Here is a 24,375-nt window from a genome sequence, read left to right on the forward strand (position 1 = left end):
GAGAGCAGCTGGCTGTAATTCACACTGGTTTTCAGAAAACACTAATCGTTCCCCAACAGACCTCTTTGAGGATTGGTCTTCCCTGCATTTTCAATTTGTCACTTTCTCTTATGATAAGGTCACTGGTGACAGCACTTCCTGACATTAACAGCTGTGGCTTTTAAAAGGGTCATTGTGGAACTACTAATTGCAGTAATTTCATTAGCATAAATTATTTATTCTGCCATTCATTTATCTCCAGGTTCTTTTTTTTTTTTTTTTTTTTTTTTTAAATACTACATTGTACTTTTCAATATATGCCCATTCAGGGTAGTAGGCAAAGGAAATGATTATTGCTAATTTAGCCTTCTTTATTAAAAAAAGCAAACAAAAAAGAGTTGATACAGTAACAAAATCAGATTTAACTGCAGTTCTCTAGAAAGCATAAGTAGCTTGAAGCCAATACTGAAGATTAGGCTGGTAGAATCAAACCCATTCAATAGTCCTTAAGACAACTGGGCAATAGGCCTATATACAAACTCAAAGAAGATACAAGGCTGAAGTCTGTTCATTCTCTCTGTTCTAGGCTTTGGCTGACTGACTTTTAAGCAGGCAAAAAAAACCCCAGTTCAATGCAAGTTATGAGTAGAATCTAGATAGGAGTTTTGCCCTTTTACTTTCCTTGGGATATAAATTAGTTATTACCAAATCGACAAATCTTAGCCCTTTGCAGTTAAGTTGAGCTAGCTAAAACACGTCAAGCAAAGAGCAAAAAAGACCAGTACCTTTGAACTTGAATGCATCTTGTAGACGACTATGAAAAAAGGAGAATAAAACCAAGCCAGTGTTTGTCTGAAGGAAGAGGTAATTGAGAAGCATTGGGGTGTGTGGAAATAAGGGGAGGGGAGGTTGTAAGAGGCAAAAGACAAGGACAAAAATAAAATATCATTTCAGACTTCTTCTTTGCCATACCACGTTATAAAGTATTGTGGAATATGATAAACTAGGAACATAAAGAATTTATCCTTGGTATACTTAATAGTATGCACTGTTTAGTGCTAAGCACTGGAGAAGCAGCATCCAAGAGAGCAGTTGCAAAAAACTCTAAGGAGATAGCAGAGATATATGTTGCTGTTATTTTCAAAAGGATGGATTAAACAATCCTGAATCTTCTATTCTGTATTCTGTGCTGATATGTGATACCAGCTGAAAGTGAGGTAGATTGCCTGTCGTGTTGAATTTGGAGACAGAGACATGATTTTAAAATACTATAGAAAGTTTTCAATAGAATATCAGTTATAAAGGTACTTTAGTTAAGTCCATTGAACTCAGTACCTGGATTTCATAACCGCTGCACACTGTTCTTTTCTTGTGCTCTTTTAAAACATAAGTTTAGCAATTTGAGTACTGAAACAGAAGAGGGCTCTTTTCCTTTCTTTTCTCCCATGAAATCAAAATACATCTATTTTTCTCCATATTTCTGAGCTCAGTCTCTTGTTCTTCACCCTCACTAATGTCCTTTTGACTGAAAAGGGGCTCATGAGGCTTACTCTCAACAGGCATCATAATTAGGGAAGATCACTTATTCTTTTCTGTTCAGATACTTTCATGCAGGGCAGAAGGGATGATCACAGCATCCTTCATAGCACACTCTAGTGCTGCATCTCACCATCTCTCTGCTGAGCTCAATCTGCCCCCCTTCTTCCCTGGATAAACTGTAACTTCCAGGAAAGTACCTAGGATTCATTTGAAGATAAAGAGATGGAGAATCTAAGACTTCTTTCTCAACTCCCACAATCACTGATTTTTTTATGGTTTTCTCTGACCATTTAAACAATTTTAAACAACATAAAAAAATTTTCATTTTTTGTTAAAGGAATGTAGATATGATGTCCTATTTGTACTGAACTTTTAAGAGGAAAAATAACTATTATCTTAACATCATGCTATCCTAATTAATATTAATCTGTAATACTATTATACAGTGATGAACAAAAAAATATATAAGTCACTATTGCTGTACTTTTGGAAATTTTGAAGGAGAGCAGTTAGGAGCTAAGTATCAATTATGCCAAAATAATCACTCAGTAATAGACCTCGCACTGCTCATCATAAAGGACAGCATGATTACAGTTTGTTTCAGAAGTCCAGGTATACATGAGTCTTGAATAACAAGATTTCTCTGCTAAGAACAAATAAAAGGCTTTCCTGAAATATCTAAAATGAAGCAAGTGAAATGACATATTTACACTCCAGAACTAGAGATGAGAGAAGGAGAGGAGACCATGTCCCTTAAATCTTCACCAGAGGGGGGATAGCAGACAGCAGCTCAGATTCTCTTCGTTCTTTAGGGTGGCCGTTTTCCACCCAGTCTCCTTCTTTAGATATCCTAATACACCTCTGCAACTCTCCTGTTGCTTTTCTGCCATCATTCTCTCTTCCTCTCCTCCTTACTCCTCCTCAGACTCTGCTGTACACCTCTTCTGTCTTTCTGGTTCAGTTTTTCTTCTTTTCTGTCTCTGTTGGTTAAGTCCTCCTTCTTTTCTCCAGTAACGCCATCATATTTTCTCTGTTATTTCAACACCTCTGTTCTGGGTTATTTTTTTCCCATCACTTTCAAATCCCTCCCTTATCTCACCCTAATATTTCTTGCATTCTGCTGTCTTGTCTGTTGGTCCTATCAGCTGCACGTGCAGATATGACTCAGGCACCCAGTTTCATGTATGTTTTAAGTATGTTGATGACACAGAAACCCTAACTCACCGTCAATGAAGTGTCGTGTCATTTTGTTAGTTGCCATTTATTTCTAATCCCAGATGCTGGGAACTGAACAGGAAGGATATTTACCAGGAGCTGTTAACATCAATGTGAAAGGCAGACTAACAAGCAGTTGTTTAGATCAGCGAAATCTTTCCTAAATACCTAAAAAAGGATTATAAAGGAACATCATGCTTAAATAGTACTTAAAAAAAAAAAAAAAAACAAAAAAACAACTCCACAAACCAGTTTTGATATTAAAAGCCTAAATTCTGATAAACAGATGCATTTTCAAAGGAGCAAAATATTAGTTAAGGATCAAAAAAAAATACTTATTTAAGTCAAAACAAACTCTGTTCTCTTTTTCTCTGTGTAATCCTAGCAGTTTCTTTAAAATAATTGGTAATTTGAAAGCTGGTGTCACATTAAAAAAGGGCAAAACAGCCACGTAGTCCACCGGACCACAAATAACTATCCTAATTCACATTTTTAATCTCTCGTAAGCAGTTGAAACAAAGCAGGAGGTGCTGATGGAAAATTTAAATGACATGGATTTGCAGCCGTCTCTCTTGCAGTCCTACAGGAGGCATCCGCATGCCGCTGGAGCGCTGTGCGAGCAGGCGGGATAGAGGGCAAATGCATGGAAATGCATCAAATCTCCTATGCAAAGAGTTTCCCAGGGACTGGTGCTACAGTGGGCTAAAACTAGAAAACTTTTCCTTGGGCGTTCCCGAAATCCTCAGCCTCTCATGATTACATATCTCCTATACAAATAAATGATCCCAAATATAAGAGTTCTCTAGAACAAAATTCCTGCTACTGAAATCACTAAAAGAAAGCAAATCTCTTCTAGATTGCTGTGAATTGCTCCACCAGTAAACACCTGCTACCAGTGAAACTGTTTGGGACAGAGGGAGCTGGTAGGGTGGGACAACAGGAGCAGCTTGTTAAAACTCTAAGAAGAATCCAGCCTTAAATAAAAGTCACTCGTGTATGATTTTTTCCTGATAAACCCCAAGAAGTCACACTTCTGATGAAACAGGAACAAAAAGGGAATAAATACACTGATATTAACACTATAAATGCATTTGCCATGTGTTTATAGGTGAAATTTTTACCTGCTTATTTACTGAACAGAGGGAAAACTTTTTTTTAATTAGCGTGGGCTGCACACTTCAATGTTTCAGCCTCACTTGCTACAGCACTAGTGAATATATTTGACTGTATTGAAGTTTAATTAAATTCTGCATTTGTAAGATCCTAAAAAGCCTAGAATTGAAGGATTCTGAAAAGGCAGTGCTATGAGTTATGCCCCTCTCTTCCTTCCCCCTCACTTCTCTGCCTCTGCTTGACAGGTCTCCCAACTGTGCTGAAGGAACTGGGCAGTGACATGCCATAAAAATTCAGCTTTTAGCAGGGGTGAACTTGAACACACAGAATGCAACAAGTATGCAAGAGGGAATAAAAAGAGCATTGTTTTTACAGCTTATTCAGTTATTGATTTGTCAATGATCTCCACTGCTTTCTAAGAGACTGAAGAGCTTGAAACTCTGCATCTCCACCCCCTTGGCTTTCTCAATAAGTCTCCTGCTGATGGAGACCAGGGCCTCCTGTGGCCACTCATGAAACTACTCAATAGTGGTGCAGTTAACTATGGCTGGGAACTTCTGAGCTTGCGTTTGCAGCATGGCACTGGTGGCAGAGAAACACAGAATTATCTGTGGAGAGGAAGGAGGGATAAGAGAGAGAAAAGAATCACACGGCAAAGTTGAGGCTATTAAAGAAAGGCCATCAACCATGGCCCAGCACTTGGTGCGAGCCAGCATAAAACTGAATCTCCAAATCAAATCTGGCAGCTAATAAACTCCATCAGCTACCCTGGGCAAATAAATTTTACTCCCTTTCTGTTGTACATACCCAGCATATTTGTAGCTTCCTTCCCCTTGCTCCACGTTGGTATCAGTTACTCGGTTTGATACCTATAAATAATAATGCAGCCTCAGCAACTGGATGGCACACGTTCAACTGGTCATGGTGACACAAACCCAGTTCTTGAGTTGCTAAATCTGTTCAAGTCACTTCCTGCCACTGTAATAAATAATGCAATAATGTCAAAAGAATAGGGAAAAAGGGAGACCTGGATCTTGATTTGTATGTGAAGTTTTAGGGAATATTCCTTACAAAAGTGGAAGGGGGTGTCTAAACAAGGGTAGGCTAAAATAGCCGAAGAAAAATAAATAAATCTGTGATTGGCTGTATCACCAGGCCTACCTAAAGCAATTTACTTTAGGAAGGAAGGGTTATTGTAGTTTCCCAGTTGTATTTGTGAACCTACTTTCTGTCCTTGGCACATATTTTGGCTATTGTGTTTTCTTTTAGTTAATTAGCAAAATAACAGACATCAGGCTGTTAAGACTAGACTAGAGTCTCTCCTACAGACTTCTTATGAAATGAGTTATTCTTGTTATACAGGGCTTCTCAAACCATATGGCATTAGTATTGTTAATTCCAATAGAAAATAACCAAACAGTATCAGAACTGACTACTACTTCCCTAACAGCCACAAAAGCCAGGTCAGAGGCCAGTCAGGCATGCTAGGGAAGGGACTAGTTTATTATGCCTCTGAAGTAATCAAGAGTTGACCTCACCTATTATGGGAAAACTGGATGAAAAAGGAACAACAGCTGGAAGTTGAAAGAAAAGAAGGAAAAAATGGAGTGAAGAAAGGACAAGGATGGCCTTGGACAATAATTCACTGGGTTTTAAAGCAGTTAGGCAGGAGAGAGAAAGTGATGAGTAGATAGCAAGAGTGGAAAAAGTTTCTATGGTATCAGTAAAGAAAATTACACACAAAATAGAAAATACTTGCCATTATCGCATAGTTTCTAAAAATATATCTCTGCACTGGAAAACACAAGAAAAAAAATTCTGCAATTAACCTTTAGATATGAACAAAGAAGAATAAGATTCAGAAGAACTAAGTCAAAGCAAGAAAATCTTTTACTGTTATTCAGAAAAATCCTCTTGAAGAGAAATTATTCCCTGGGACGTTTGTACATTTTGTAAAGCTTAGATTTTATGCTAAACCACAGAGTATGTCTTTTTTTAATTCCCACCCTTTTAAATAAAATCAGTTAAGAAATGGCCTCTGGTCACAAACACTGGTCAGGCTGTACCTGCCCCCCAAAAATTCTTTCTTATGGCCACTCAAACTAAGTGGAATTTTGAGATTACTGAAGGCTTCAGCTCAATGACACCATTTTCAGAAGGATGTGATATGACCAATTGTAGCAGAATGAAAAACAGAAGTGGTCCCTTCTGTTGGGAACCACGGTGAAAAAAGAGGAGGTGAGAGGCAGAGGATCTGTGTGTGAAACAATCTCAGAACTAAAAAAGAATGACACAAAAAGGAGTAAGAGAAAGAAGTAAGGAAGACAAACAGAAGCAATGACAGTCTCCCATGTTGTGATAGACAGGAAGAGAAATGATGCAAACTAAAATTCTAAATGGGGCATAAAGTAGAGGAGAATTCATTTAAATATTTACTGGTGAGTGAAGCATAAATATTCAATAAATTGGAGCCCCCAAGGTCATTCTTTAGAATGCACTGTGGATTAACTGCATGTTCCACCATTTTAAAATCCATTTACTACTTTATATTTCTAAATATACTATATTCACTAGCACCGACTCCATTTCCAGTATGCTTTCCAAGACCTACATGATCTTGTAGTACATTTTTCTCTGTCTCATGGAACGGGATGTAGAGGACTGTTTAATGTTAAAACAGAGTTTTGAATTATTGTAGTCATTCCGGTCCCCTTACTAATCTAGTTTAATGTCAAACAGAGAAAAATACCTCTCTTACATGAATCTAAAATTCTTCTAACCACAAGTGATTTGCACATTTGTTTAGGAACATGTCAGCAAGAGAAACCACTGGTTTTAAATCACTAGTGACTTTTGACTTCTGCAAGAATTACAAACAGCAGCACATGATCTCATATTTGCAAGAAGATAATGTTCTCCCCCATCTCCAAGAATTTAGGCAGAAATGTAGACACACATGCAAAACCACAATGTAGTCCAGGTTGTCCTGGGATGTTAAAGAGGTACAGAAGAAAATGTTATCTACTTTGAATGTTTTCAGCATGAACAGGCAAATGGCAGAAATGTCCATGTAGGAATCCATTCTAGCCAAGTGATGAAACTGAAACTGTACAGAGATCACAGAAAGACCTTAGAATTTATGGCAAAATTTTGTAAGGCTGATGAGAAAGAAAGGCAAATACTGAAGAAACAATCAAAAGGATACAAGAATTAATGGGCTCCACCCCAAAACTCTGAATCACAGAAGAAATATACGTGCAGAATCTGCTAGGTCTGCTTTGTGATACTCAAAGACCTTGCACACTTCTGTGGATGTTTTGAAATTTCTTTGCTGTTATACCATATATCCCTTCAAAAACATTCTGTCTCCCTCTCATTCGCATCACCTAATTGTCTGATAAAATTCTATGCTAATTTACAATATCAGAGGCATGGTGAGCAATGTTGATGCTTGGGGCACCTCATTTTATTCTCTCTTATTCCTCTAGCAGCCATCTGCTCAGATCTGCATACCATCCCTGCTATGGTAGCAGCAGCAATGGAGAGTCTAGAGATACCTGTCCTTGATTTGTTGTGCTTTTCACAAGTGCCTTTGCTATGGCAGTGGTACAAAACTGAATTTATCACACCTCCAAAGATGCAAAGATGCTTATATTTGGTCTTAATTCTCTAAATACTGAACTGCAAGAGGAGTCCAAATCAAGGTCTTGGACCATTTGTCAAACACAAATCAGAATTTAGTGTTTTCCTTAGTCTTGTAGTCTAAGTAATATTTTATCCTCTCTAAATATTAAACAACTATTTGCATCAAAGGATTACTATTTAATGCTCTATTTATATCAATCTTATGTTGTAGTTTAGGGAAGAAGGTGCTTTCTCTATCCAAACTCATTCATTAGGAGTGATTTAGAGGAATCACTTCTATCTATAAGGAGCTGCATTAGTTTATAAGAACGGTAGATTTCTGAGAAGAAAATACTGACCTTTCAGGATTGTTTACTTTTAACTTTATCACAGCATTTAAATTCTGGATTTATGAAGTCATACCCATACTCATCTGTTCTCTCCTCGCTCTTAGCCACCCCTCAAAAAAAATTCTTAAAGTTTTAAAGAGTACATTATAGTAGTATGGTCTAATCTTTTTTTCTAATGTCATATTTATCCAGCACAGTACTACTGGAGTTTATGTGGATAACAGCAGGACACAAAAGCCTCTCTACAGTGAATTTCCATAACAAATGAATACAGAACAGGAGATGAACAGTGGTTAGCAAAAATAGACACAAGAGAAAGGGCTGAAGCAACAGTGCCTCTAGCTCAAGTTGCTAAATGTGGTAAGCGAGTCCTAGTGAAAGTGCTTGCAAGACGTACCAGGCACACACTAGTTCTACCAGGATTATTTGGCTGGGAAGACCAAGCAAGAAAAAGGAAATATACCTGAGTGTGTACCCTGGACTCAATTGTCAATAACATCCCTGAAAACACTTAAAGGCAGTCAAACTTAGCATATATGAAATACAGATACGCCAGTCTTTTGCTTGCAATGTAGACGTATTCCAATACCTAGCTGTTATTTCACAAGTGCTGATTACAAAGCAAAAGGTAACACCTGAAAACAACTGCTATGAAGGCTAAGAAGAAAGGGGCTAGAAGAGAGGCTCTGCAAAATCTAGTAGAGTAGCAGCAGATCTGAGTTCTGAACGTTGCAGAAAATGAAGAGAAACAATTAAATCCAATTTAAAGGTAACAATAAGTCATAAAGTTAGTTATCTGAACAAAAACTTTGTAGATTATCATGTGAGGATTAAGTTTACAAGAACAATTTATCAATTCTTTAATAAATTACTTCTTAAGATAGCTAATTCTAGACCCCAAATTCAAATACACTATTCAAAATTTCCATTACTTTTCTCTAAAACATGATGCTACAACTGTGTGGTTTTTACTATATTGTATTTTTAGGCAGGAAATTCCAGCACAGCCCTAGCCATGATATAAAACACTAATAGATAACTGTCATTGTTAATTATTTTTGTGGACAATAAAACAGGATACATCATATACTCAAAAAAGTAGTCATAAAAAGCAGATAACAAGACACTCACTGTGACATAAACTCTCTATCTCCTTTAGCTTTAGTGAAGTATGGTAAAACCACATCAAGCAAGGATTTGATGTGGCCTGTTTTCAGGGTTCATTTGCGTTCCTGCCAGTGAATTCCCGATGTTATGAAGGACTTTGTGCACTGCTTGCTTTGCATGGGGAATAACGAAGATATCATGTGATCCGATAACAAGAGAGCTGGGAGGAAAACCAAGTAATTATTACTGACTACATTTTGAGCGATCTTTGCTTAAGTATGGAGGTCACATTTTGAAAACATTTATCTTCTGCTCAGGCCATAAATGACAGTCTAATTTGATAGAGGAAATAAAAAAAAAAAAAAAGAAACACACCATATAAGAAATGCTTCATTTCTTGCAAGACAACCAGGATATAAGTATTACTGTGAGAGTATTTCTTATAGTAATAGAAAAACTTAGAATTAATTCTCCAAGATAGACCTGTCCCTTTCTTTGAAAGACACATAGGTTGAGAAGGACTGGAAAAGAATATTTCATCTGACATTTTTAAGATTTAAGGTTGCACAAGTGAGTAATAAAGACAAAAGAAATGGTATAACGTGAAATTAACAGCAACTTCCATGTGGCATTTACCACTCTTCAGAACACAACACCCCTCTTTTCTCAAATGTCCCATTTGAGGCTCACACTGACATATCACTCATTACAGATGTGTCTTTTACATGATTTTTTTTCCACTCAACCTTCTACTGTATATCTTAGAGATGTACACTCACTAGGTTCACTAAGGGCTTTGAAAAGAGCGAGACAGACACAGGTATATCTTAATACTAATGAACTAAAGGATGCCTTGCCTCTTGCTTGACTGCTAGTCTAATAGAGCCCACCCTATTTAAATGTTATCACGCTCACATGCATAGTATTCCCATGTGAAACTAAGCAACTCTGCAGCACTGTATTCCAGGAATCATTTCTAACCAGCTTTATGCTGCCACCATCATTTTGTGATAAGAGGAAGGGAAAAGCTAAGCCACGTGGATGCCAGCTGTGTCATGTCACTAGTCCTCAGAACCACAAAACACATCTAATAAATTTACTAATATAGGTGTATCCTTAAAAATCAGCTCTCTAAGTACTCAAGAAGAATTGGCTGACATTCAAATGAAAAAAGGCTGAAGCTTTTCATAGAGAAACAGGAATTCTGTAAGAGCCTGACAACTGCAGAAGCAGCTGGCTTGTGTGCTACAGACCTTAGAAATCCTCAGTAAATTCTTGCCAATCTAACAAAGTAAATGAGCCTTCATTCAGTGGGAAAGCTGTGTCTGCCTGTCCCTGATACCCCTGCCTCTTTGGTGGCAATTGGTTGGTGAGTTCAAAAATTAATTGGGAGGCGACATTGATTAGGTGATTGTATGATCAATTGAACCCATTTTCACTATTGAATCAGAAAAATATAATCACATCTGAGATGAGTATTAACTTAACGTAGAACCAGAAACCCTAAAACCTTGATTCTCTTTGGCTGAGATTAGAGCAAGCAAGCTGATATGCATGTGGATTTGTGCCCTCAATGGAAAAAACACATGAGCTGGCCAAAAGCTGAGCTGTGAGGAAGCTGTACAAGATCTTCTAGGATTCACAGTTAAAAGACACGTTCTGTCAGTGGTGAAACAGGCCACAAGGAAGATGCTAATGTGTCCTGATGAAAGAGGACTTGGAAATTATTTAAAAACAATGTAACAGCAATAACATGGACAAGATTGCCTGTAGCAACGCAGGGCACATGCCCTGTCTGTGTTTGACATTAATTCCGGCTGAAGCATTAAACAGCTTTACTGCTGAGTTCCTTTGAAATGGAAAGCCAGCTAAATACTGACAGGACTATGCAAGGAGGAGACAATAATAAGGATATGGTGACTAAAGTAGTCCAGCCAAATCTGCCTGTTGGAAGGAAACCAGAGAAATAGTATTCCCCTGAAACCAGGGGAATGTTTTGACTTCACAACAGGCAATGAGGGACTGTAAACTTTGAAACGTGAGGAAGATAAACAATGAGGAATTTGTTCAAGAAATGGGAGAAAGTATTTGTAGTATAGATCCACAGCTCATGGAGAAAGTTTGCTGCACAGTGCCTAAGTTACAGAGATTCAGTTCAAAAGAAAACAAAGCTATATAACACATATGGCTTTAGAATATATAATAATGTTTAAAAGTGCTGAAACAACTGAGATGAATTAGTAGGAAATGTAGGACTTGGAAAACATGCGAAGATGAAATGCTGTAAAGAATACATTTACTCAAAAGCATATATTTAAGAGTAATTTTTTGTAGGACATGACTTGCAAGGCATTTAGGCATGTTGTTAAATGTTTGGGAAAACATTGAAAGGTTGTTACAACCAAAAGAATAGAAACAAATGGAGCTCAAGAGACAGCAGGAGTGACTGGCCATGCCTCATATCTATGCTTTTCAGAAGTAGTTGCTTTTTCTGGCCTTTAGTTTTACGAAAAATTTGGTAATGTGCGGAGTATTTAAAAGTGATTATTGCACAGATAGGTCGGATATGGACAAACTTCTGGAGATCCAGTGAAACACTTAGAAACTTCGCAGCCTATGTAATGCCATGTTTTAGCATTGTCAACACATTACTGTTCATAATGTTTGGCTATCAGCTTTGTTTGTTTAAACAGCATCCTTCCTTTTTAATTTATCACATTGTTCATCACAAAAGCTTTTGAAAATCTCAGAAGCATATCTCTTCACATACATTTCAGCTGTGGACCTATATTTCATAATGGTGCAAAACCAACACAAAACTGAAAGAGCTATAGTGGTTCAAAGAAATGCAGTGTGTAATTTGGGTTCCTAAGCTACAGATTCCTCACCGTAAACAGAATTGAGTGTACAATGTTAGGGTTTAAAAATGAAATTGAAAAATGAGACTATATCACTTCTCTAAGCTTTAATATTCTGAAAGTGTCTAAATTCTCCCTTTTGTTCTCTTTCACATTTTATTAGTCTTTTATTCTTCATATCTAGGGAAAGGAGGAGGTGATAGGTCACCCAACACTAACTAAAAGTCCATACAAATACCTGCCAGTGTTAACTCATGAAATTTATGTCTCCTTCAGTGCTATAATGTTCCTACTTTGCTTCCCCACTACATGAATAGAGACCCCCTGTTCTTGCTTCCAGAAGTGCTAATTTGCACAGTGGGGGACTGGTGAAATGGTAGCAAGGTAAAAGACATTTGAAAGCTGGCTTTCAAAAAGCCTTTAAAAAAAAGAGAAAAGAAAAAAAAAAAAAGAGAAAAGAAAAGAAAAAGGAGAAATTGTTGAGGGAATAAGGAAAACACAAAGGGGAAGAAATAAGAAAGAAGAAAATCGTAAGATATTAGATATCATATTTTTTTCTGTCCTGTCTTAAAAAATGTACACATATGCAATAGTCATGAAACAGAGACAAACAGAATTAACTAGAAATATATACACAGAAGGTAAGCACCACTATTGACTATGTCACTGGAAAAGTGAAAACCATACAGAATATGTCACACTAGGTCTGGTACAACTCCACTAGCCTTTAAGTTACAGAAGAAATTTGTGAAGGGACTGAAGTGATGGAGACAAAAATAGAGAGAGAAGGGAACATCAGCAAAATTAAAGCATGACTGGAAAAAGAGAGCAGATGAGGGAAAAAAATGAGAAAGTGGTATGTTACAAAGTGTAAGAAGTTGAAAAGAAATCTCATAACCAAATGGGAATGATCTTCATACCAGTGGTGGTTGAACACTGCAGAAGAAGAAACAGGAAAAACCTGCAGGGAAGACTACTGTGAAATAATCTGTGAAGGGAAGGCTCTTCTCATCCCCAATCAAATAGATCAGTCTGACACACAATATACGAGTGTATATTCCTTTCAAAATACTCTGTTTCTAAAGGGTTAATAGTTTCCAGACTTTTTTTTTTATCAGCTGTATACCTGTTTCAGATTATATATAAAACTGAGGCCTGCATAAACTAAAATGTCCCAGCTTCTGCTTTCCAGTTTTCAGGAGAGAGCAACAGTCAACAGCAACCGCATTACCTCTAAGAGGGATGCTTGTTGCAGTTGTGGTATCATATTAATGTATATTATTAAACAGACCTGAAAACAGCTACATGGATATTTTTATTTTCCCAGTTTTAAATGGCATAGACAAAGTAGAAAGAATTAACCTTTACTGTTAAATTTCAGTGAATTTTGTAAATGTTTAAACCTGGCACATACAAAACTACTGTATGTGTATCGAGGGAACATATTTACAATTCCACTAACTGCACCACTAACTCCTCGTTAGCATTTCACTTGTCTCTGAGATTTGTTGTTATATTCAAAACATAAGACCATGAAACTAAGGCTCAGAGCAGCTATGTGACTTTCCCATGAAGTGGCAGGAAACCTGTAGCCAGGCCCAGGAGTAAAGATTGAGGTACACCAATCTTCCACATAGAGAAGGATATTATAGGGGTAACGCGAGTGAGGCACATTCAGTATCACGTATTGGACAGTATGTCTTTCAAGAGAAGTATGCCTATAGATGTGGGATTATAAAACAACTGAAATATGTTGTAACTTTAACCAGGTCCGTACAGCCTCTCTCCCCTGAGATGTTCCTTAGTTTTAACTGCTGCTGCCCTCTGTTCAAGAAGAATCTTTCTCTGGTGTCTATCAGGCACAGGGCTCAAACTTCTTTTCTAACTCCTGTAACTATACCTTCCACATAGTCACCGAACAGATCTGGAACCTCTCCTGTGAAAAGGCAATGGGGTACTGAGCAGAAGCCTTACACAACACAAGCTCAGAAATAATCTTCTATACCACGGTTAACACAATGGGTTTAGGTGCATAACTAGAGCTGTGCTATGTCAATACGTAGATCAAGTAACAAAAGAGTTTCCTCCCATTCCTCTCACCTTTTCACTTAAAAAGTATTCTTTTTTATAAGGCAGAGAAAATAACAGTTTTAAAAAGACAAAAATATTTGCCCTGACAGGAAGTTCACTCATAAATTATGTATCCCATAAGATAAAATAAAAATAAATAATAATTAAAAAAATCTTTCAAGATGCTCCCCAACTGTACAGCATGATATTATTCCCGTTTCTCTTCTTCCTCTCTCCAAATCCCCACATTCAGAATTCAGATTCTCTAGTTTTCAAAGCATGAGTAAAACTGCACTGCTGTCTGTTACAGTTCTGCCGTCACAAAGACATTGCTTGAAGTTAGTGAAATCTCATCAAAGCAAACATGGCATTAAGTCTACCCCAAAGCAATGCACTCTAGGCACGATTTGCCTTAGCAATTTGTCTACTCATTGGACAAAAATTTCTTAAGCAAGTTAGACTCAATGCTTGTCAGAAAGGTTGACTTGGCTTCTAAAAGAGCTCCCCGTACAAATACCTGAAAAAGAAATAATCTTCTTTAAAGTTCAATGAAACCACAGATCATTTGTCATTGGAAAAGATCTTTCAAGAAATGTGTTGGTCTAATCACCTGATGCCAACAAGTCATTAATCAGCAGAAGAAACCATTCATCTGGAACCTGGGCATCTGTCAGCAAGAACACTATGGGTATGTTCTTGGCATCAGTCTTGGTGTACAAACTGGCAAGATCTACCCGTAAGGAAAAGAGGCAATCACTCATATTCTGTTAAAATGTTGATACAGAAAAAGTGTGAAATGCGTTTTAGTGGATGGCAGTTCATTGCCGACTTCTAACTTTTTCCAGTTTATCTACTTATCACTAATTTGCTGCATAACATTCAAAGGGAAAGGTAGTTTACCTCTGATATTTTTGCAACTTTTTTTAAAGTGAATTTATCTAGGAGACTTTTCTCATGTTAAAATAAATAAACAATCCATTCCCCCCAGCTACCCCTCCAAATCCCACTAAAATCATCAGACTGAGGGCATTGTTACTTTTGCTGTCATAAATGGGTGGCCCAGAGAGAGACATAGCACGGGACCATTGTGCTAGCAGTGGTACAAACATGGAATACTTATTGGCGTTGGGTTCCAGAAAACAAAAAAACAAAACCACACATCAATTACATTCCAGTGTGGTCACATTTGAAACACAGATTAAGGGCAGTGTTGGCTGACAGAAACAAATTGTCACATGACCCACTAGAAAGCAAATCCTTAGGCTTGTTAACAGCGGCTTAGAATTTTTCCTGCTTAGAAATAGCATGGGGGAAATGACCACCTGAACTGACATCTTGCACCACATCTCATTTTCCCAGGGAAAGAGAGTACAAGAGGTCAGACACCAAGTAAGACACCAAAGAAAACACAGCACTTTTCCATAACAGAACAGTGTGTACCTCCCGCTGAAAACTGATGCCTCAGGCTGTATATACTGTGGTGGCTTGGCCGTGGACCAAGGCTAACAGAAGGGCTTTTTGGGACCACTATCCACCAAATTTGGACATAATCAGATCCTCATTTAGCCTTGTCTGAGATTCAGAAGCATCACTTCTCTGAAGTGAAGAGAAAGAAAATGTTCCCTTCTTCCCTGTTTGCTCACATAATAGGGCTCAGCCCTGTAAGATCCCAAAGTCTGTAAGCTTGATAGAACCCCTCACTCAACTACATTTCTTATTTTTGCATCTGACCAATTTAAGGAATTAAATGACTCACGTGCAACAAGGAATAAATTTTGCCTGGTGTTCTTCCACATTAATTTTATTCCACTAAATCAATGTACATGCAATGACATGCAAACTCTTTAAAAAACATCTAACTTTAAATACCAAAACTCCAACCACACCTTTGTAGTGTTTCAGGTCGTTGCCTTGGAAGAAGTGGAGAAATTACCAAAACTCTGTGAAGCATATAAATAAATACTAAAATATCTTTTGACATCCATTTTTCAGACATAAAGAAAATAAGAGCTATAACTGTAAATCACAGGGGTTGTTACTGTAAATAACACTGCTTCATCTGCGATTTTGTCAAGCCCGTGTAACAACAAAACGACACTTTCTTGAAGTAGGGAACTCAACAGACTCAAATATATCTACTTGTTTACTTTCAGGTCCTGGATCCCATAGTCTTTTTTCAGTGTGATTTGGAATACCTGCAGGGAGCAGATGTATGCTGCCAGGCTTGACAAGCTTTGTTTACCACTACCACCTACACTAATCAGAAGTGCATAACCCGTAGGGGCTTCTAGGATATGACTGATCGGGCACCTGATGACCAAAAAACAGTAATATAACATAGACTTGAACAATCTTTTTAACCAAGTTTCTCAATTTATTCTTATTGCATCAAGCTCTGAGGTTTTTTCCTCCTCCTTTTCTTTTTGTCTGCTTTTTTTGTGATAATGTGCTCCTGATACCTAAAGGTACATTATCTTCATGTCAGCATTTTGTATCTTTCCAATATCTGAGCAAGCAGAAAAAAAAACTGGTTTCCTTTGTCAAAAGTTGAAGGTCTGTACTGACCCTTATAATGACCAGAGCTGTATGGTTGTTCTTCAATTACATTGATCTGCTCCAAAGCATCATTCCAAGATCCAGACGGACCCTGACTGGACTCTGAATAAAGACCTAGTTAACTTGAGGGGAGGTTGACTGGGCCCTAGTAGCATATGAGAATTTCACACCCAACAGTTTGGACCTCAAAAGCTGAAGGATGATGGATCACTTAATGAAAAATACACATGAAATTTTAATTTACCCTTGGAATATCTAGCTCAGACTAGTTAAGGCATGCTTTTATTTGCTGATCATGGAATGCTATAGGATGAAAGAAGCCAGATAAGAATCTGCCCCCAAACCAGACAAGATTTAGTTACTAGAATTTTCTAATACAGGTATTGAGGTAGTTCTCCCCCAGGGCCAAAATAAGTTTGACACATTAAAAAAAAACTCCTGAAATTGATATTTTAACCATTAAAATAAGCATGTAAAAATTATTTTCAAAATTTCATTTTTTAAAATCACATGCAGATTCTGAGGGATTACAGCCTGGTATAAGCCAAAGCTTAGAGGCAGCACATTGGATGTTTTACTTCCTTTTTATTACATATGCCAAAGAAAAAAAACTCCAAAAGCAACCCAGTCATTCACTTTATGTCTCATGCTATTGAAAAAAATCATCCCTGAAAGAACATTGATGAGAACCTTCTTAAATAAAAGGCTAATCTTGTTGCATCTAGTAAAAAGCTAAAAACCTGTTCAACCGAAATGTTACTGGAAACCAATTCTCTTTGACTTCACTGTAAAGCTTTGTCAGGCTTATTCATGATTTCACAATGGATCCATAAAAAAAACCCCTGTAAATGTGCAAAAAAATCTACAGGATTTAATTTCACATACACTTTTCTGGGGCTGCCAAACTGTAAGGCTAAGACACCCTGCCACTTTGTTTGCCAAACTGGGATACCACTCCCAGTCACTAGACTTCAGAAAGAATGTAATGGTTTACCAACACTTTCAAGCAAAATTAGTGATACTTGAGAAGGTTTCTGTCTGCAATTCTGATGATTATCACATCAACCTCTAAATCAGCAGAACAAAATCTACAGTCCTGATGAAAGATCTATACAATTATCTTTGTAATTCAAGCTCTTTTTTAATCCTCTTGGAGAGAAACTTCCACAATAGACTGCTTTGTCAACAGTGCCTCCTCTTATATAGCTGCTTCTTGAATATGTGCAAAGTGAAAAATGATGACATGAAATCCTAGCCCGACTCAATGAGAAGAAAAGGTTCCGTGTTAAATAATTTGATATTGCAAATAATAGAAACTGCTTTAACGAAACAAAGCTCTGCCAGCATGGACCTCTGTCTCTTTCTGGAAGCCATCAATATTGTAAATGACCAGAATGACTATATATGTTGAAGAAAGATTATAAATAATGACAAGGACAACTATGAAGTCTTTTTCAGTAAAATCTTCACTTAATCTTCTGAGAGCTGACTTCCATGGAGCAAAACAAAGCAAACATAGCTAATCAGGTCTCGGAAACTGATTTTGGGCAGCAATAGATACTAAGATATTGCCCAACATGAGAAAAACAGTTATATTAACCTAAGACAAGGTAAGAATACACATTGAAAAAAAATATATGGATAAATAAAATAAAAGAATAAAAAAAAATCCATGATGACACTTGGAAGTCTGGGATGGTTTAGATTTAAAAACATACAACAGTGCAACAGAGACACCTGACAGTCGTCTGCTAGACAAAAATTACAATCAATGTAAGAATAATTACCTTTGAATCTTCTCATGAGAGGAGTTTCTTTGGTTTCCCCTTTTCACTTACTCTGGCACCTGCTTTTCCTCAGTAAAGATGTTTGATTTAGGGGCTGAGGACAAAAAGATAGAATGCTGCTGCTTCTTACGGTTCAGCAAGTAAGACTTTTCACTATCCAGTTTTTAACTTGCTGGCATTAGGCAAAATACTTTCAAGCTACCATCATACCTCAAAATATTCGCGCATAGTGCCATCGTCATTTTATGAAAGACATTGCAGTCTTTGTTTTCCATTAGTTTATTCCCATAGACATGTGCTGGTTCATGAAACCAAAGACTCTGACGATCATTTGATTGTTGTAAACACTCAGGTATAGCAAGCAGAATGCACTGAAGGTAACGCAATGCATTTTAGGTTTTTTGTAAATGCTGTCAGCTGGCATTAACATAGGACAACCTGCAGAATAGCAGTTTCCCTTAAAAGGAGTTAATCATACTGAGTAGACACCCAATATGTCATGCTTAAAATAACACATTCTTTAACATGAATCAGAATGTCTTTAAATTAGCAAGTTCTCAAGCCAACTGAGCATCCAAAACATAATTAAAACAAATATCTGCTCTCCATTGACTGGCCCACTCAGGTGACTCATTAGGGTTTGAGGCCCTGGTGCAGTACAGGACACAAGGAGGTGTCAGCACTGCCAGAATCTTACATGTTCACTAATCCCATTTTGCAATACCTCTCAAGAAAACAGGACACAGTTTACCATAACAAAATCAGCACTTTCTCAATTGTCACCTCAAACTTTTTTCCTTAGATTCCATACCAGGATGGGTGCAAATGTTCACAATGGGCCTGTGCATCCCCATCAAACCAAGTATGTGTTATGAAAGGCAGTATTGATAGGAGACCTGACAAGTCCTTGTCTCCTGGATAACAGTTCATGATGATCCATGGGGTGGGCTGGGAAGAAAAATGTTCTGGAAAAGAACAGAACTACATTCCAAGCAACACAAAAGCAGGCAAAACCAAACCTAAACCAGAGTCACCTGAGTTTGTAAGAGGGACCAGGATACGCTGCCCATATTATATTTTCAGTTTTCTCTTTCCTCTCTGTTCTGGTGATTGGCTACTGCTTTCAGCCCCTGCTTCAGAGCTTCTTCAGTCTCTGTTTTGTTCTATGTAGTCTCCAGAAAGTTGCTTTTCCCTTCAATCAAATGCTGAACTCCTTTTCTCAAACTAATAGATGAGCATAGCAAACTTTGCAAACTATTATTCTATTTCCACTTAATATCTTTTCTTTCCAGCTTCCTACACTTTTCATCTGTCTGACTGCAGTCACCTCAGGGCAGGAACCGTTATTTACTTTGTACAAAGACCATCTGTTGTGAATTGACCAATGGACCAATGAACATCACTGAATAATAACGAGCAGCAATAATAGTGATATTAGGTGGAAAATTAACCCATGATATAAACCTTGAAAACTCTGGAGAGGTCTCTCATGTCAAAGATATAGGAGAACACTTTCCATGTGTTTGCAACAGGTTTGGCTCTATTTAAGAATTCTCAAATGGTAATGTTGAAAATTCTTGAATGGCATGGTTAAATTTTTTCCTAATTTGCCTTGGTTTGTAAAATGGAGATTTATTTTTTTTTCACTCATTTTGTTCGAAAAGCAACAATTCAAAACAATTGAAAAGAAAGAAGCATCAACAGTTTTAAGCTGTATGATCTTCTAAGATTTAAAGTTTGACATCTTTGTAAGAAAGCAAAAAGATTCCAGGATAGAATAGCTTATAACTCTGTGAATAAAACAGAAGGGCATTAAGACTTTAGCTTTGCACATCACGGAATTAGACCTGACTGACTTCTCTGAGCTAGACATGCTTCAGATTTGAACAACCACTTCCTTTTTTCTCTTTACATTTCTTTCCTTAACAAGATGTTCAGCTGACATCTGGTATCATTCCCTCCTGAGATGAAGTATGACTCAGTGGAAAACTTATACAATTAAAGTGAATACGCATTGAAAGCCGCACGAAGAGTAAATATGCTATTATTTCACCTTGGTGACAATTTTAGTCAGATCACAGCATATGCCAGTGAAAAGAACCCTTGATGAAACAAAAATTGTAAGGCTACAATACACAGGCAGACGTATATTTAACTTTTTTTTTTAAGAACTTTTGATTACTGTTCTCCTTTAGCTGCCAAATTGTTCACAATGTTTTATTTTTACGTTGCATGTTGTCACGTCACATAAGACATGCTTGTATATTAACAAGAATCTAATATGCATTTATAACAACAACTGAGTATTTACAGCAGATGTAGGTCCTCTTGTAACAGAACAAATACAGACACTAATCAATTGATTTTAAACTGAAGGCTTCTTCCATAGACTCTGATAGAAGGATATTATATATTTTAACTTTTGAAAAATTAAATTATTCTTTGGAAATTAAGAATAGAATTACTTTAATTGCCAAAATCAACTTATTTGTCCTTCAGTGGTGGTCTTTTGTATTTTTCTTCTCCTGGCACAGAAAGACTATTTATTTGAACAAGTACCATAAAGTTTCTGTGGGTTTTATCTGCTGTCTTTACAATATGATGAAAAGATAGGTGGAAGTATAAGCTATTTGGCAGGCTGCAATTTAGGGAGTCAACTTCTGCTTTTCTGTTCTCATCAGGTCAATTGATGGGGTGAACATCCAGCAGTTGTACCAGGAGTAATTGAGGGATACTTTCTTTCTGAGACTCTCTACAGCCCCTTCACTTTCTGCTTCTCTCCTAGAACTGTTTATAAACTTCAGGGAGAACATGCTTTTCCATTTAAGCAATTCTCTTTGAAGCTTTCTGTTTCTATGTGGTTTAGAGATCCATCGTGGACTACAACATAAAAATTATAGTGTACAATTAAGTAAGAAGTAAATGCTTACCAGTGTCCATAATCTGTATGCTGTCAAACCAATGCATGAGATTGAACTGTTACATATCTATCCACTTCAGGGAAATTCAAATCATCAATAAAACAGGTAAGTTTCTTATTTCCTACTGGACCATTATTATGATCAGCTTTTTTTCAATCTTTTCTGGAATGTAACACAACATACATAAAAATGATTGCCATACTAACCAATGCTTAAGCTAAACAAATGAAGAATTCATAATCATGTTGGCTAAAATTTATGAGACATTTCAACACCTACAATGGATTTTGAACTATTGAATTCCTTAGTAATCAGTCAAACTCACAGAGTGCCTTTGAAAAACATCCTACTGGGATTCTGAACTCCAGAAGAGTCTTGTTAGATTTAGTTGGTTGAACTACCTCACAGCTTTTAAAAATCTCACTGTATATACATCTGCATCCTTTGGAACTGAAATGCTTTGAATATTAAATCCCCAGGTATCCTGACACTCAGCAAGTTTATCAGTGAAGCAGATCTTCCCCTTCTCTTGGGAAGGATTAAACAAGGAGTTAATCATATGCAAAGTGCAAAACTATGAATTATAAATATCATTTAATTAGGACATTTAATCAGAAAACTAGTGTGTATCTCCCATGCTAAAGAATATTAAGCTGATCATATTAAATTTCAGCATATTCCCCAAAATTAAGTGCTTATAAACATGTTACTGAATGCAGACCGTCAGATAAAATATTATTGCAACAATTAACAAATTGATTCAAATACCTTCACAGGTATGTTCATGAGAACTGTAAAATCCTGAGACATAGATTTTGAGTTTATACAATTTTACACAACTGCATTTCTTCCCTTGGAGGTGTAAGGGAAAGAAAAACTACAGAAAGCTGCTAAGTAATCATCTTGAAAATACAGAAGAAAACCACATGTATCAATCATTATTAAAATATTGAACTTTGATATCATGTATTTCATAATTTTTTCATAAATTTCACCACTGAGTAAATCATTCCACAGATTCATGAGAAAGGATTCTTCATCCGTGGAAGTCTGATTTTTAATTGCACTGTTTCTGTATTGTGGATGGAAATAAGAACCTGCAGAAATCATTAGGAATTTATTAAAGACAGACTGGAAACTAACCATCTCATCTCTCTTTCCTTTTAGGTCACATGGTTTTGTTATCTAAATGATAACATATATGTTTTGCACAAAATGAAACCACAGTAATAAGTAAGTCTTCAAGGAAAACTTTTTAGCGTGTCCCAGTGATCATGACTCTTATCTTTGGTGAGCAGTGTGCTGTGCCTCATTCAGACCAGGGATCTGAACCAAAGATGGTTATGAAACATTTAGGGAAGATGGTGAGCAAGAGGAAAAAAAGATTTCTCAAAAATTTCATCCACTAGACCAGATTTTTTTGTATAGTCAATATTGTCATGAATTTAGGCTACATTTGCTATTGGTTTTGAGATGACCCAGCTCACATATTTGTGAATTTAATATTTTCAAAAAGAAAGGTGAGGAAGGAAAAAGAAAAGGACCGTCAGTTCTGCATCTAATCAGTAGGGTAGGAAAAAAATGCAGAGTAACAGAATTCTTTCTTTTTTCCATTGTATTAGGCTGTATGTTAAAAACCTTTGGGTTAGATTAAAAAAAAAAAAAGACTTAAATGTAAGTGTGTGATTTGAACTTGTCTTTAAAAAAAAAAACAAACTGGGCAACACATTCACAAGAGCTTGAAGGAAATGGAAACTGCACTTACATAGTGACAGCTGAATGCTGTACGACATAGCCCTGCCGCAGTTCTGACTCACAGCAGTCTTCATGGTTTCTTAGGCAGAATAGTATAAACAAATATATCACTGCAAACAGTTCCCATTAAAACAAAGGGAGCATTGTGTTGTCATCTTAGATTCCTCTAACAGAGAAGTAAATTATCTGCAAACCTCAACAGTAAGTTTCTCTGGCCAGTTCAAGAAAGGTAACAAATGTTTCCAAGAACATTTCTCCCTAGTCATAGTCAGCTAAGAGGAGGTTACTGACTGTGGAGAAGAAAAGTAGGAAGATAAAAAAGTAAGGTGTGCTTCAAGACAAAATAGAAATGTAGAACCTCAATGTATTTGCAGTTGGAAGATGATAAATTCTGGGAAAAAGAAGCTGCGACTGTACTTACCCTGCTTTTATACCACAAAGAAGAAAAAAAATCTGCAGAAACTACATGCATTTGAAAGGTTTAAAGTATTTCTAATTACCTTAAAATCTTATGTAAAAGAAGATTTCCTTTTTCTTTTAGCCAAGATGCATTTATACCTGTACATTGATACCCCAAATTAGTAATACTTTCTTGATCCTTAAACTTATCTAAATTTTAAATAGTGTCCACAATTATAATCTATTTCTCCTCTTATAGTTTTAAAAATACTGTATTATTGCAGTACAATAAGGAAATACATTGCACTAAATTCCATAGTACATAAGTGTATATATACATTTATTCTCTGTGGCACTGGTCCACACTTCAGTACTGTTAAAGACCCTAAACTTCATGAACCCATATTAGTTTGCTAATACTGGAGTGGGTGAATCATAGGCCTAAGGGCAATGCTAAATAAAACCCAACACTAGATAATCACCTCGCCCACTCTAGCAGATACCTCAAGAAAAGTTACATGGATACAGATAAGATGGGAGCTGGCAGAAAATACTACAGATTAAAAGTTATATGATCTGTAAGAAAGATCTTTCAACCTCTAAACTATGGAAAGAACAGCAATATAGTGAATAAGTGTACTTCAGCAAGTTTAGCTCTTAAGCACTTCTTTTTAAGCTGAGACTTAACTTAAATTTCTCATTTGTGTAATTTGATGTGAATATCACTTTCCATTAAAAAAAAAAAAAGTCTAACAATTTGATTATTCCAAACAGTTGCTTGGAGTGGTAGCCTAAAACACATAAGGAAGGCATTTCACTATACCACTTGAATGCATTTTATAGGAAGAAGCATTGGTACACATAAACGTGAAATTAATGTAAGAGACAGTAATTTTGACCTATGCATGACAGAACAAAATCCTTCCATCAAAGCTCAAATAAAATGTTCTCAACACAATAGAAAGCCAACACAATATATTTGTTTCTGAATTGTCATGCAGTTCTTCACCTGCTGTGCTAGCAGAGCATTTAACAAGAGGGACTTAGCTGAAGAGCAGCAGCTGGAAGGAAGAGCTGCAGACAACCAGAGGAATCCACTTCT

General features: G+C 36.7%; 1 protein-coding gene across 1 annotated transcript in view; it reads right to left on the reverse strand.

The window, feature by feature from the left end:
• The window catches only part of DNAH11 (dynein axonemal heavy chain 11), a 101,186-nt gene that overhangs the window by 46,092 nt on the left and 30,719 nt on the right, over nt 1-24,375 (reverse strand). The window contains 5 exon segments of the mRNA XM_054057895.1: nt 4,295-4,454; nt 10,438-10,444; nt 13,598-13,721; nt 14,466-14,596; nt 16,010-16,223. Coding sequence (XP_053913870.1) covers nt 4,295-4,454; nt 10,438-10,444; nt 13,598-13,721; nt 14,466-14,596; nt 16,010-16,223 — 636 coding nt within the window.

This window comes from Cuculus canorus, chromosome 2 (genome assembly GCF_017976375.1).
Source record: "Cuculus canorus isolate bCucCan1 chromosome 2, bCucCan1.pri, whole genome shotgun sequence".
Lineage (NCBI taxonomy): Eukaryota > Metazoa > Chordata > Aves > Cuculiformes > Cuculidae > Cuculus > Cuculus canorus.